The sequence below is a fragment of the Eulemur rufifrons genome, chromosome 16 (genome assembly GCF_041146395.1).
Source record: "Eulemur rufifrons isolate Redbay chromosome 16, OSU_ERuf_1, whole genome shotgun sequence".
Lineage (NCBI taxonomy): Eukaryota > Metazoa > Chordata > Mammalia > Primates > Lemuridae > Eulemur > Eulemur rufifrons.
Window position 1 is genome coordinate 14,402,214 of NC_090998.1, and position 15,303 is coordinate 14,417,516.

The 15,303-nt window shown below is 45.0% G+C and overlaps 3 protein-coding genes across 4 annotated transcripts; 2 read left to right on the top strand and 1 right to left on the bottom strand.

The window, feature by feature from the left end:
• Window positions 1-1,342: 1,342 nt before the first annotated feature.
• H4C16 (H4 histone 16) lies at window positions 1,343-1,792 on the bottom strand. Its single transcript, XM_069490436.1, is given in 2 exon segments — window positions 1,343-1,475; window positions 1,477-1,792. Coding segments are annotated over 2 exon segments (309 nt in total). The 5' UTR covers window positions 1,692-1,792; the 3' UTR covers window positions 1,343-1,381.
• Window positions 1,793-2,600: 808 nt separating this feature from the next.
• LOC138396607 (U3 small nucleolar RNA-associated protein 14 homolog A-like) lies at window positions 2,601-5,111 on the top strand. Of its 2 annotated transcripts, XM_069490154.1 has the most exons (2): window positions 2,601-3,034; window positions 3,179-5,111. In XM_069490154.1, exons 1-2 carry the CDS (start codon window positions 2,642-2,644, stop codon window positions 4,907-4,909), a joined length of 2,124 nt encoding a protein of 707 aa, XP_069346255.1. In that variant the 5' UTR covers window positions 2,601-2,641; the 3' UTR covers window positions 4,910-5,111. The 2 variants fall into 2 exon arrangements, with proteins under 2 accessions (XP_069346255.1, XP_069346254.1); XM_069490153.1 differs by having other exon boundaries at window positions 2,601-5,111.
• A 1,554-nt stretch (window positions 5,112-6,665) lies between these two features.
• Window positions 6,666-7,531, top strand: H2AJ (H2A.J histone). Its single transcript, XM_069490191.1, has one exon. It carries the CDS (start codon window positions 6,757-6,759, stop codon window positions 7,144-7,146), a length of 390 nt encoding a protein of 129 aa, XP_069346292.1. The 5' UTR covers window positions 6,666-6,756; the 3' UTR covers window positions 7,147-7,531.
• The last annotated feature ends 7,772 nt before the right edge of the window (window positions 7,532-15,303 follow it).

Genomic DNA, 15,303 nt, shown 5'->3' on the forward strand with positions numbered 1-15,303 from the left:
CAAAGTGAAATGTCAGCAAAAAGGAACAGGACAGCTTTCATGGCATAGGAGGTGGCCCCTAATATTAGGATCAAGAGATGCAGAACCCAACAGGGCTAGGTTCAAATCCAGGTTCCAGTTCCTTAACCCCTAGTGCCAGGAACTTCCCCAGAAGGACTCTAGCCCACCACCCCCAGGAAGCTAAGTGATTTCTCCATGTTTAGAAAAGCTACAGTTGGGGGAGATTAGTCAACGTTGTATGTATGTATCACGCCGCATTTGGGGGTGCTTAAGCCTCCTTCCCAATTCCCTCAGGTAGAGACTAGCAGGGCCAGGGCCAGGCGCAGAGAGGCCACCACAGATTTCGGTTCCATGCCTCGCCTCCCTGCCGGCCCCTGCCGGCCCGCACACAGCTGGGTCCTGGGGACTTCAGCCCCTCCCCTCCCCTCAGGAAAGCGCGCAACCGGCTGATCCCGCCCACCTGGCTTTAGGCCTCCAGCCGCCCCACGGATCGCCGCGCAGGGACACACACCTTTCTCGCATCTATTTTCCCTTATGAGAACCCAATCCGCCGCCCGTCTCCCCTCTAGGGCCCCACGGGAGCTCTGCACAGGGCCTTCACTCCAAAGCTAGGGCTGCGATTGGGTCACTTGTGACCGGGTGGGGATCCGGCTTTTCTTGCCCGCAGGAGCCACACTGCCCGCCAACCCCAGGGCCGCCGCCAGGTACTCGGCCCGGACGCCCGCACGCTCCGCTCCGCGTGGCTGGCTACGCAGCGGGCTCGCAGGAATGGCAGGGGCCCAAAAGCTTTGGCCAGACTTTGGACTTTGCCGCTACTTTGCCGGCTTGATTTCAGCAGAGTTTGGTCACCTCTCCCTCAGAATGTGAGCGAAGGAATAAGTCACATCCAGCGGGACTCCAGCGTGCCACACATACTAACACTGCACTTAGCACTTCCGGACTTGCCGGAAGTGGCGCTTTCCTGCTGGGCGCTGCCTCCCGGCGGAGGGCGGGAAGTTCGCTAAGCCCAGATTTACGTAGACGCCACCCCGCACGTTGTGGGGGCTCAGGGTTAAGCAGGCGCGGACCACTTCTAAACTCAAGCTTTACAGGGCAGAGACGCCAAGGCAGTCAGTACGGCCCTGCGCCGCGCTTCCCAAACTCCTCCCCAGCAGGGGGCGCTGCTTCCCCGCTGCCCCCCACCCAAAGCCCAGTTCGGAGCCGATGCTTCCTTCCCAAGTCCTACTCGTGCCATGCGAAACGCTTCACCTCAGGCACCCTTCTAGCCACACTCAAGGCCTGACAGGTACTACCTTACAAAGTGTTAACAGCTCTCTTCGTGATACTTTGTGGGCCCTGAAAAGGGCCTTTTTAGAGTCCAGAGAGAAGACGGAGGGCCCGTTCAGCCGCCGAAGCCGTACAGGGTGCGTCCTTGCCGCTTCAGGGCATACACCACGTCCATGGCCGTGACCGTCTTGCGCTTGGCGTGCTGTGTAAGTCACCGCGTCCCGGATCACGTTCTCCAGAAAGACTTTGAGCACTCCCCGGGTCTCCTCGTAGATGAGCCCGGAGATGCGCTTTACACCTCCACGGCGGGCTAGACGGCGAATGGCGGGTTTGGTGATGCCCTGAATATTGTCCCGTAGGACTTTGCGGTGGCGCTTGGCGCCCCCCTTACCCAGCCCTTTGCCGCCTTTACCTCGCCCAGACATTTTCACGTTACAGTCTCCAAACCAAGAAAACAAGCGGGTAGCTGCAATCTGAACTTCAGAGGCTTTGTAGGCCCAGTTATATTCCCTCGATGCGGACCTGTTTGAAAACCTCACGAAAGTGGACGGAGCTCTAGGCCCCTCCCCTGGAGGCTTCCTTCCTGCAGTTTTAAGTTAAGTAAGCAGACACTGAACAAGCCAGATTTTTTTGTTTACTTTTTCAGAACCGCTTTTGCACATTCTTGCCAAAAATTTAAAGAAAGATTCATCCTGCTATGTTTGAAAGTTTAAACAATATGACCTAATATAATAGAAGTTATATTGCCTTTTCTCAGCACTTAAAAGTAGGGCAGATCCCACACAATGCTGTCTGTCCCTATCTCTTTCTCCCTCCTTACTTCTAATTCTACCTTTCTTCAAAGGAAATGCTCATTCTTATAATACCATTCCTGACCTACCGTGAAAATCAGTAAGAACCAGAAACGCTTTAAGTCTTACTAGATTTCAAAGCAATTACAGTTTTTCACATGTGGATCTTTTTAAGTCACCAGTAGGGGGAGAGTTTTTTTGTTTTGTTTTGATTAAAAGAGCCCTCAGAACACTGTATGTCTGGAAAAAAATCCTGAATGGTCAAACTTCACTACATGATTTTAATCCTTGACTCAGAGAGAAGAAGAAACGTCTACCAATCTTGAGGTAAGGATTCTTGTAAAGGCAAAATAGGTTGCCTTGTTTATAGTTACTCTTCTAAGAAGTCAAGGTTAGAACATTTTCAAGTTAGAAATCTCTTGCTTTCAGAAAAGAATAAAAGGAAAAATTGTGTCCAAAATAATAATTTTAAAAGCTCTTTTTAAAATTACCCATGATATATGCAAAAATTTAAGCTGGTTTACATAACTCATTCCAGGAACATCTTGTTAAAAATTGCATCAGAGAGACAAGCAGCTGCTGAGATGAGTGCCAGCCGAGCTGTGGAGAGCCTTCTGGCTTTGAGCCAACAAGAAGAACTAGTGGATTTGCCAAAAGACTACCCCTTGAGTGCCAGTGAAGATGAGGGGGACAGTGATGGAGAGAGAAAGCGTCAAAAGCTTCTGGAAGCAATCAGTTCCCTTGGTGGAAAGAACAGGTGGAAATTGGCTGAGAGATCTGAGGCTAGTCTGAAAGTCTCAGAGTTCAGTGTCAGTTCTGAAGGATCAGGAGAAAAGCTGGTCCTTGCAGATCTGCTTGAGCCTGTTAAAACTTCATCCTCATTGGCCACTGTGAAAAAGCAACTGAATAGAGTCAAATCAAAGAAGACTGTGGAGTTACCCCTTAACAAAGAAGAGGTTGGATGGATCCACAGAGAAGTTGCATTCAATAAAACCTCACAAGTCCTCTCCAAATGGGATCCTATCGTCCTGAAGAACCGGCAAGCAGAGCAGCTGGTTTTTCCCCTGGAGAAGGAGCAGCCAGCCTTTGCTCCCATTGAACATGTGCTCAGTGGCTGGAAGGCAAGAACTCCACTGGAGCAGGAAATTTTTAACCTCCTCCATAAGAACAAGCAGCCAGTGACAGACCCTTTACTGACTCCTGTGGAAAAGGCTTCTCTCAAAGCCATGAGCCTGGAAGAGGCAAAGATGCGCCGAGCAGAGCTCCAGAGAGCCCGGGCTCTACAGTCCTACTATGAAGCCAGGGCTCGAAGAGAGAAGAAAATCAAAAGCAAAAAGTATCACAGAGTCATGAAGAAAGCAAAGGCCAAGCAAGCCCTAAAAGAGTTTGAGCAGCTGCAGAAGGTCAATCCGACTACAGCTTTGGAAGAACTGGAAAAAACTGAAAAGGCCAGAATGATGGAGCGAATGAGCCTTAAACACCAGAACAGTGGGAAATGGGCCAAGTCAAAGGCAATTATGGCCAAATATGACCTGGAGGCTCGACAAGCTATGCATGAACAACTGGCCAAGAACAAAGAACTGACGCAGAAACTCCAGGTAGCCTCAGAGAGTGAGGAAGAAGAGGGAGGCACAGAAGTGGACGAACTCGTCCCTGATGCAGTGAACGAAGCACAGATGAATGCAGATGGAGCAAATCCCTGGATGCTCAGGAGTTGCACCAGTGATGCAAGAGAGGCTGAAATCCAGGAGGACCCTGAACAACTGCCAGAGCCTTTGTCCCACAATGTTTCTGAAAGTGAGGGAGATGAAAGACTGGTGGCAGACGAAGAAATTTTGTTGAAAGAATTTGAGGAAAGGCGATCCCTTAGAAAAAGGTCCCAGCTCAACCAGGATGCTGAGTCAGTGGGCAGTCAAGAAACAAAAGATTCTATCAGCCAGGAGGTGCTATTTGAATTGAGAACACTGTCTCAGAAACTCAAGGAAAACCATCAGTCCAGGAAGCAAAAAGCAAATTCAGTGGGGACTGTTCCCCAGGTCCAGAGAGAGGAACCTGCCCCGGAAGAAGAAGAAGATGAACCTCTGTTGCTGCAGAGGCCAGAGAAAGTACAGACTCTGGAAGAGCTAGAAGAGCTGGAGAAAGAAGGATGTTTTCAAAATAAGGAGCTTCCCAGACCTATGTTAGAAGGGCATCGGTTGAAGAAGAACCCAAATAATCAGACTGATGCCCCTAAGAAGAAAAAGAAGGAGCAAATGATTGACCTACAGAACCTCCTGACCACAAAATCTCCTTCTGTGAAGTCTTTGGCAGTTCCCACAACAATAGAGGAGTTGGAGGATGAAATGGAGAGAGACCAAAAACAGATGGTAAAGGAAGCTTTTGCTGGGGATGATGTCATCAGAGACTTCTTGAAAGAGAAGAGGGAAGCTGTGGAGGCAAGTAAGCCACAGGACGTGGACCTGATGCTACCTGGCTGGGGTGAGTGGGGTGGTGTGGGCCTCAAGCCCAGTGCCAAGAAAAGATGCCGGTTTTTCATAAAAGTCCCTGAGGGTCCTCCAAGAAAAGACAAGAATTTGCCAAATGCGATTATCAATGAGAAGCGCAACATCCACGCAGCAGCTCATCAGGTGCGAGTGCTCCCACATCCATTCACCCACCACCGGCAATTTGAAAGGACCATCCAGACCCCTGTAGGATCTACGTGGAACACCCAGAGGGCCTTCCAAAAACTGATTACTCCCAAGATTGTCACCAAGGCAGGCCATATCATTAAGCCCATAAAAGCAGAGGACGTGGGCTGCCGGTCTTCCTCAAGGTCGGACCTCTCTGTCCTACAGAGGAATCCAGAATGACTCTCCTCACGTCACAAAAAACAGCTGAAGAAAAACTCTATAGATTGAGTTGCTGGAAGAGTAACATCTCGATAACCGGGACCAGGAGCCCTGACAGCTCTTGCTTTGGCCCAGTTTTATTCTGCTGCAGGATGGATTCCAAAACTGGCTTAGCACACTGTGGGTGTAGTTAAGCAACATATTAGTAATAAAGGCATTTTTGTCTATTAAAAAAATTGCATCAGAGATTTGTATGTCCATTTATTCAGTATATCTGTTATTAGGTGCTTATTAACATATTTAACTTAATTAACATTTAATTTTCAAGACACTTTGAGATAGGTGCAAAAGTTAAATAACTTATTGAAAGTCAGCTACTAAGTGACTTTGACAAATTTATTTAACTTCAGAATTTGGGCAGAGTCAGTTTGGCTCCAGAATGACCACCTTAACCATGACAATATGCTGCTTCCCAGCTCCAAAGACATTGAGGTTAATCATTGTGCTAGGTACGCAGGACATACATAAATACTTGATAATGTTATTTCAATAAAATCAAATCTCTATTAGAATATTGAGACGGTAAATTTGTTTTACTTTTAAATGGATACTATAATCCACATTAAATGTTGTTCAATAAGCAAGTGTTTAACATTACATCACATAGGGGTGTAACTGTATAATTGTGAAAATTGTTAAGATAATTAAAATGACCTCAAGGAATTAGTAGAAAGTAATTTCTAATTAAAAAAAAAACTTGTTTCAAATACTATGGGTCCACAATTCGAGTACATAAGAAGTTGCTGCCATTCTTCCTTTAGTCTCTGGGCTCGTCTATAAAAGTACGCCGGGGGTCCTTCAAGTCATCCCAGAGAAGGTGATCCCCTGATTGGTCTCGCCCGGACTTGCAGGGAGCAAGCTAAGGCCAAGACTTTCAGGCTCAGCAACTGAGCTGCGCCTGCAGCCTCTCCAGTAAAACCTGGTGGCTCTTTTCAGGCCCATAACCCCAAAGACAAGAAATGTTAAGCTCTGGCCAGGCCAGCTTGTCGCCCTGGTCAGTTCAAGAAGCATTCATGTCAGAGCCCTTAGAAGTGAACAAGCAGCAGAACTTGGCCCAAGGGTCCGGGTCATCTGGTGTAGTAAAGACAGTTCAGATGGCCAACTACCGACGAAGCTTTTTTGGAGCTAGCTCCCCTGCACTGTTCGGTAGCAGGAGGCAAGGCGCTTGTACATAGGAACAGGCGACATACCAGTAGTACTGGGCAGGCAGAACTCGGCAGAGAGGCTGTGATTGTGCTAAGCAGCAGCGGGCTCCGGAGTCAGGCAACTATCTGGCTGGGACGCTGTATTACGCACGGGAAACTCCGCCTAGAAAGCATGGCAACGTCTGGCACATGGTGTGACCTCACTTGCTAGGGGCAAACCTTATAGTTCTAATTCCAGATTTTTTCTGTTTCCGACCACGTTTCCTTCTTTCTTAAGAGTTTCATTCCCTGGGGGGCGAGTGTGAGCGGGGAAAGCCCAGCGCCCCCTAAACTCCTCACCCACTCAATCCCTCGGGGTCCCCAAACGCGGAGGAGGCTGTCCCCCAGGTATTTATATAGGAGATTATGTAAATATAGAATAAGGGCTTGCTCTTTTGATTGGCGAGCGAGGGAGGAGGCAGTCCCTCTGCCAGAGCGCTAGTTGGGAGCGGAGCCTGCTAGTCATTGGTCACCGGAGCCGAGGGCGTTGCGGCCCCCAATGGGAAGGCGCTTCCTAGTGGCAGCAAAGAGTTTGTAGAGACAGTTCCGGTGTGGCGCGCTGCGTGCGGGTATCAGTCCTGGGTCGCTGTTTTTCTCCCTCTCTGCTGTTTTAGGCGAGAGGACATGTCAGGTCGCGGAAAGCAGGGCGGCAAAGTGCGGGCCAAGGCCAAGTCCCGCTCCTCCCGCGCGGGCCTGCAGTTCCCAGTGGGCCGCGTGCACAGACTGCTGCGCAAGGGTAACTACGCCGAGCGGGTGGGCGCGGGGGCGCCGGTGTACCTGGCCGCGGTGTTGGAGTACCTGACGGCGGAGATCCTGGAGTTGGCTGGCAACGCCGCGCGGGACAACAAGAAGACTAGGATAATTCCTCGCCACCTGCAGCTCGCCATCCGCAATGACGAGGAGCTAAACAAGCTGCTGGGGAAAGTGACCATCGCTCAGGGCGGCGTCCTGCCCAACATCCAGGCGGTGCTTCTGCCCAAGAAGACGGAGAGTCAGAAGGCGAAGAGCAAGTGACCCTGACGCCGCCACCGGGGAGCCGGCTTCTCCAGCAAAGGCTCTTTTCCTAGCCGTCCCGCAGTGATTTTTGGATGTGCTAGATGTCTTGGGGAGGGGGGGCGGTGCGATCTAGCGGGGAGGTGGGCGGCGAGGGGCCCGTCGGGGTCGACAGCTAATAAAGTCGGTGAAAAGCGTATGGTCGAGAAAGCTGTGTAGTTGCGGGGACCTGCCGGCCGACCCCGGGGGCGACCAGGAAAGCTCTGGAGCAGGTGCTGGTGGGTTGGCTTGAACCCCTTGGAATGGTTTGGTTTGCAGATCGCCCTTGAGGCTTTATGGGAGGATCAGGGAGACAGGGCGGGGGCTGCCTTTGCTCATATTGAGGCAAAGGGGAGGCAGAGTAGGTGTGGCGTGGCGTACTCTGGAATTATTTTTACTTCCCTTTCTCAGGGCCTTAGCTCTCCTGCCCTGTTTGTGGGCGGTCAGGACCAAGTTCTGGGAAGAGAACTATCAGGTTGAGCTGGTCTCTGGCAGGAAGTTGTCTCTCCTGCCATACTTTTCAAAAGGCGGAGTTAACTTTCTGTCCTCGCATGGTGGCCCTGATGACACGGTATCGACTTAGACATTCTTAGTCTAATAGCTGTTATGCTTTCATGATTTGAATGTCAGATATCTTTATGTAGCACCCTTATTTTCACAATTTTTTTTAATGAGAAAACATGCAGTAATATGTACAATACAGAAGCATGAGTCATAAGGTTGGAAATTTGTTCCCCTGGCACGTTGCATAACAGTATAGTGCCTTTAGTCATGAGTTACACATGCTCATGAGCTTTTAAAACGGTTTTCTCAAGTTTCTAGCTTCATAATGGTGTTGTCTCCATCATATTATACTACTTTGGGAGTCAGTTTGACTTTATAAGAAAAAAAAAAACCCACCTCTTGCTTTTAGAAGTTATTTTTACTCAACAAATAACCTGCTTGAAATCCCTTATGTTCTCTCACTAGTCTGAAGTGATACCCTCATTCCAGTAATGCCTATAGGAATTGCATTGCTTAATGGCACAGTATTTATTTAATAAATTTGTAAGGAAGGATAGGGGCGGGTGATTTAAGTGCAGGGAGAAACACATTTCATATCAGGAATCCACATTTAAAAGTTCAACAGTAGTTCCATTTCATCCTTCTCAGCAAGCTTCATTCTGGCCCACAGGCCCCACAAAAAAGATCCCAGTTTAGTTTCACATCTTTGGATTCATCTTTCCTGTTAGTCAGAGTTGAAGTCTTCCTGAAGGGAAAAAAAATGAAAAAATCAGTAAGTCTTCATCCTTAGTAGTGGCTGGCCCATCTTCTCACATGGACTTTATTTCATCCCAGTGTTTACTGAACACCTCTATGCTGTGCTCTGTACTAAGTGATGGGAGTGCAGCTGTGAATGAGGCCAACCAGATTTCCAGGTTCTTGGAATGCCCACATCTTTTTTTTTTTATTGGTTCCTGATGGCACGACAAAGGTCAGGTACATATGTTAATATCGGGTATCAGCTTCTGTTAATACTTGTGTCTCTCTGCTGTTTGTGGAATGAATATTGGAATTCTCCCATGTGATCACCTTTGATGTGTAAAAACTGAGAACACACACATCTCTTCTGGGAGGCAGATTATTGCCTCCTAATTCCTGAGGAGAATAAACTGCAAAGATACTGTGGGCAAGTTCGAGAATGCTCAGCTATTGACTCTACTCCCTACAGTTTCCTCAGAGGTAAAACAGACATCATGCCTGTTGTGAGGATTGAGATTGTTCACTTACTATGTGCCACATATTAGGCACTCAGTAAATTGAAAAAAGTACCATTTCCTACAGGGATGTGGGTTTTCCCTTATAGATTACATTATAGGTAACATTGGCTGATAGAATTTTTTCAAAATGCCCAATTATTAGAATTAGTTCTCAGTGTTACCACTTGGGGGCAGTGGAACAAAATATATATGTATATATTGTGTTGATTTTGACGTTTGAGTCCAATTTCTTAAAGATATGAGGCATCTGAGAGATTACTACCAAAATGATGAAGAAACAAGGACAAGGGCCATCAAATCAGTTATAAGAAAAAATCACTTTTGCCTTTTCCACTGAAGATTCACAGGAGTCTGTCTAACCCTGTTACCTAAGAGCAACATAGGTACAAAGTATAGTAACTGACCATCCCCTCCCACCACTGCCCCAGGCATTCGTAGGATCCCCCTAAATACTTCTCCTGCCTCAAAGTTCAAGCAGCCTCTCACCATTTTTCTTTCTGAGAGTTTCTTTTTTAACCTTAATAATTTATTGGTGCTATAAATGTATACCACCTACAAAATCAGCTCAGCCTGTGATCCTCGATGAACAAATTTCTTGCTGACCTATGATTGTTGATTTAAAATGCCAGTATTTCTTCAACCACTAGACTATAAGGAAGGAGACTTAGGACAAGAACTGGTGGGAACTGAATTCTGGTTTTTAATAGATTTATAATCCATAGTTTTCTTTACACACACATATACTCTTACCTGCAGAGATGAGCCATTCAGTGTGGCAGGCTGTGACTTGGCCAGGATTTGTTTGATCTTTGTTTTTCCTGCAGGGCCAGTCTTGTCTTTGTGTCCCTGAGGACTGGTCTGTTTAGTTTTGTCTGCCTGGAATCAGAAGGTTTAGTCGGGCCCATAATTGGTGATGACTGGCATACTGTGTGCAGACTCTTCACAAAGCCCCTTCCAATGGTTGAAAGTTCAAGTGTCATAGTGTTTAAGAACTCAAGCTCTCTGAAATGAGACTTAGGTTCCCATCCACTCTGCTCCTTACTATTTATCTGATTTTGGAAAGGTTACTCCATCTTTTTAAACCTCAATTTTATCTCTAAAATGGGCATAATAAGAGTTTACCTCAGAGGGTTTTGGGGAGGATTCAGTGAGATAATGTGAATGAGGGCACTAAGTTTCCCATATAGAAATGTGCTCAATGAATAGTAGCTTTTCTTATTTCTGTGCGAAACTGGATTTAGAGTGAGTAGCAGTAGTTATGGGACCTATCAAAATAGGTAAACATATAGCATTCTAGAAATACTGGGACTTTTGTGATAGCAAACCATAAAAACAATTTTGGTGGCTGTTTTACTGATTATAGGACATCCACAATTCAATGTGTAACAAAAAAGAAACTAATAAATGATTAAAATTTGTGAACCTGAGTTTGCATTTTTTTTTTGTCCCTGAAGACAACCTAGTTTAGAATTCATGGCTTGTTAAGTGCACCCAAGAAGATTAGAAATGGAACTTATTTGTTCTATGATTTATTGAGCAACATTATGCGCTACACCTACGATTGGTAACCAGCCGTCAAGAAACTTAGTGTCTATCGTGGAACACTCACTTGAAAGGAAGATAGTAATGGAACATGTAAAGACAGGGAGATGCTCAAGGTGTTATGGGAACAGGGGATGGGGTACCTGGGTCACTCAGCCTGGTCAAAACGCTGGCTGGTGGGAAGGGTAGCACCTGACATAGGGGAGTGAGTTAACCTGAGAAGCAGCCTCCACAAAGGCATGGGAATTGAAAGACAGTCCTGCAGCTGGATTTGAATCTGAATCTAGGAAAAAAGTCTGGCCTGAAGATAAGAATTTGGAGTCATGACTAAAAATGGCCAGAGTGGATCAAGTCATCCAGGGAGAATGTACAAGTTTACATACAAATCTATAGAAAATAGCCACAGCCAATGGGATTTGGGGATCTTATGAGATTTAATCGATTGGCAGAGGAAGAGGCATCAGTAAGGAGATGAGAAGATGTGCCTGGAAGGAAAACAGGAGAGAAAGTGTCAACGCATAGAGATTTTTCCACAGTTTGGATCATGCCGCTTCTTGAGACCCCCTAGTTTGTTTATACTTTGCCATATAACTAGAAAATAGTCTTTAAAAATTATCACTTTTTTCCTCACATAGAAATGCTGACAAGGTGGCTCACGTTACTAATGGAGTTGGAATAGACATTCATTTTTACCCTCTATGTTTTTTAATTTCAAGATATTAGGGGGATACAAATGCTTTTGTTACATGGATAGTTTTTCTAATGCTTAAGTTGGGGCTTTTAGTGTGCCTATCACTCAATGTTCATTGTACCTGATAGGTTGGTTTTTACTCCTCCCTTCCCCCATCCCCCCCTCTTGATTTCCAATGATCTTTGCATCTCTTTGTGCCCCTGTGTGCCCATCAATTAGCTCCCAATGATTAGAGAGTTCATGTGGTGTTTGTTTTTCCATTCCTGAGATATTCCACTTAGGATGATGGTCTCCGGTTCCATCCAAGTTGCTGCAAAAGACATTATTTCATTCCTTTTTATGGCTGAGTGGTATTCCATGGTATATATATACCACATTTTCTTAATTCACTCATGAATTGATGAGCACTTAGGTTGATTCCATATCTTTGCAATTCTGAATTGTGCTGCAATAACAAACGAATGCAGGTAACTTGTTGATAAAATGACTTCTTATCCTATGGCTAGATACCCTGTAGGGGGATTGCTGGCTGGAATGGTACCCTTTACATTTTTACATTGCCCATACGAAAATTCGAGGTATACATAGTGACAGGGAAAACTTTTTTTTTTTTTTAAAAAGAAGAATATTAGTAAAGAACCATTTAAAAAGATGTTCTTTATTATCATTCTATTTAGTTAAATATAATTTTTACATATAAGTTTTAATTTTAAAGAAGTTTTCTTTTTATTTTCTTTTTTTTTAATTTCAGCTTATTATGGGGGTACAAAAGTTCAAATTACATATGTTGCCCATGTACCGCCTATCTCCCGAGTCAGAGCTCCAAGCAGGTCCATTCCCCAGACAGTGCGCACTGCACTCATCATGTAGGTATACACTCATCCCCTCCTCCCACCCCCCCCCTCCGAGTGATGCCTATGTGTTTAAAGTCTTTCTGACAATTTTTTTTTTCCAGATCAATGTCCTAAATCATTTCTTCTGTTTTCTTTCAGTAGTTTTATGGTTTGGTATCTTACATTTATGTCTTTTTTTTTTTTTTTAATTTCATCTTATTGTTATGGGGGATACAGAATTGCAGGTTACATACGTTGCCCATGTACCGCCTTTCCCCCCAAGTCAGAGCTCCAGGCGTGTCTATTCCCCAGATAGTGCGCGTTGCACCCATCATGTAGGTATATATCCCAGACTGAGGTGGGGGGTGGGGGAGGGGATAGGTGCTGACTCGGGAAGGGGGGGTGGGGAAGGGAGGGATATAAAGAAGTTTTAGAAACAGTGGTAGCTTATTAATTCATGAAACCAATGTAGGCATATTAGAATGTTTAAAACATGAGAAATTTGACCCCGACTAATGAATTTTTTTTAATCAATAAATGTTTAGTTTCCCAAGAGAGGGAAATGGAGAGTAAGAGGAACAACAACAACAAGAAAGAAAAAAAGAAAGAAAAAAAGAAGAAGGTGGTGAGGAAGAAGAAATGAAGCTGGCTTCGGGCAGACATGAAATTATCACTGCAAAGCTTTATTTTGTTTTCCCTACAAGAAGAGAGAGAGACACACAGACAGCCATACTCTGTCATGGGCTGCTTTTCTCTTGCTCAGTAGCTAAAGAAATAAGGTGACACGTGGGACAGGAGTTTCTCAGCAGTGGAACTAGACAAGGATATCTTGAAGACGTGAGGCTTTGTTTTTGTTTTCTCTACAAGGAAAGGAAAGAAAGTTTACATGTTGAAAATCAGATTTTATCATATACACACATGAGAGAGAATGGCAGCTTGTTTGGACAGTAACTGGATCCTTGATAATTGTATCCAGCCATGCCATTGAAAGCCCTACTTAACCCCACAGTATGGAATTGAAGGAGGGATGAGCCCTACGTTCAACAAAATTATCTTTCTTTTCAACAAACAAGATAAGCAATCTACTCCTGAGGGTTTATTTGATTTCTGTTTTAAAGTACTTCTCCAATGAATTATCTTTTTCATGTCAAAAGCTCAAGTGGTCACTACCATTCTAAAATACCCCTTATGAAATTGTGCTTATTAGAGTGCAAGTGTACAGATTAGCTTTGTACTGAGACAACATGAAAGAAGCATGCGTTTGGCCCGAAAGAGGTGAAGTTTTAGATTGTGAAGACTAGGAGAAATGCAATGGTCTGTAAAGATGTGTAACTTCTAACCCCCAGAGTTTGACCAAGGGCCCGTCATGGGTCCAGAAAGACAACACTAAATAGACCAGTTCTCAGGAGCACTTGGACAAGACTGAGGAATGAGTCTTTATCAGGTTTGGAAATGGTGACCTGGAGAAAAAATTTGTTCTAAAGTCACTGTCTGGAGACCTTCGGAACTCCTCATCCCTTAGAGGTCATTTGCAAACAGATTTATCGGACCTATGTCCATCCCTTACCCTACAGACAACATTAAATATTAAGCAAGTTAAAAAGCAGTAGAAGCAGAGTATAGAAGACTAAAAATGAAAGAATATAAATCTGATGAGATAATCAAAAAAGTTCCAAGAGATCTTCCTAGGGAGACAGAAAAAAGTCAACACTGAGTGCTTCAACAAAATATAGGAACTCAATTCATTATGAACTTAGCCCTTAGCCTTGAGCAGGTGGTACCTCAGACAGATAAAATCACAAGGGGTTAAGAACTCTTCAAGAAGTGTAGATAAAAAAACAACAACAACAAACAAGTATGAGAAAACATCCCCTGGATTGGACTCCATCCCTAGGCCTGGGCACAATAAAAAGAAAAAAAAAAAAAAGACGACGAAAACAAAAGTTAAAAACAACAACAACAACAACAAAAAAGTCACAAGAGGTCTGAGATGTGCACACTATTACTGAGTTTAGAGTCATGTTCCAAGCAATGAGCTCTTTAGCTGAACCTGTATTTTTGCCTATGTCCCCCAGCCAAAGACCACCAGAAACACATGTGTAGTTGAACAAGTTGGGTTTATTGCTCTTTGCACCCAGAGAAAGTACACACCCTGGAAAAGTGTGGGATGTCTCAGTAAGAGGGTGTTAGGATTTATTATGAAATTGGGGTTATGTTGGTTGGTTTCGGGCATTTGCTCAGGACTGCATGGTGTCAGGAAGTAGGGTGTAAGGAATGCTGTAATGTGTGGGAGAAAGTAAAGCTAAAGCTGTAATTGGTAAATATGCTAGTGCTTATTAGCAGGGACAGGGGGCTCTTCAGTTATTTTTGTGGTTTGAACAATGCTCATGTTTATGTTTGTGTTCACACATGATTACAGAGTGGTCTTGCTTTTGTTTTGATTTTTCAGTCAGTCAGTGTTTATGTTCAAGAGATCACCCTGGTGTGGCTGTGTCAGGCCAACTCCTAGCAACACCAGGACCTAGCTCATAGTCCAGGCCTGTTGCTCTGTCATGGGCTGCTTTTCTCTTGCTCAGTAGCTAATGAAATAATATGACACCCAGAAGAGCGGTTGAGCAATGGAAATAGACAGACACCTCAAGGCAAGTGGTGGCAGTGTCCAAACACCATGCAAGAGGGAGACATTGAAGTTTATTCCTTGAATTTCCCTAGGGTCCGTGAGGTTAGGGACCTTATGTGATTTTGCTCATCACTGTATTCCCAGCACCTAGCTCACAGTAGACTCTCAGTAACTCTGTGGAATAAGCAAACTTTATGCTCTGACTCTGATGCCCCTCAGAATACTCAGGTACCACATTCCACCAATTACCCCCTCATTCTCACCTCTCCCTACTGGCTATTTTGCCCTGTGCAAAATGAGTTTGCCAATTAAACAAAACTTCTTCATTCTCCCAGTCCATAGCCACCTGCCCTGTCCTCTCTCTCCTTCGTAGCCAAACTATTAACACAAGGCCCTCTTAGAAAACTGAAGCAAGGAGGCAGTTATTTCAGCCTCACTGAAATTCCAGTTCAAGCCTTTGCCAAAAGCTCTTATTTTTACAGATGTAAAACTTTTTTCCAGTAATTCATTCATACCTTCTTGAACCAAGGACATGGATATGTAGAAATTATGTGTAGCTCTGCGGGGCAGACAGCTTTGAGCCCCAGGAGTCCTGCAGTAAGGTCTGTCCTCCAAGCTATTTCTGGCTGAAGAACAATTTCAGACATTAGACCTGCTCCAGTTTGAGTTAGGGATAAAACACAAGCTGTGCAG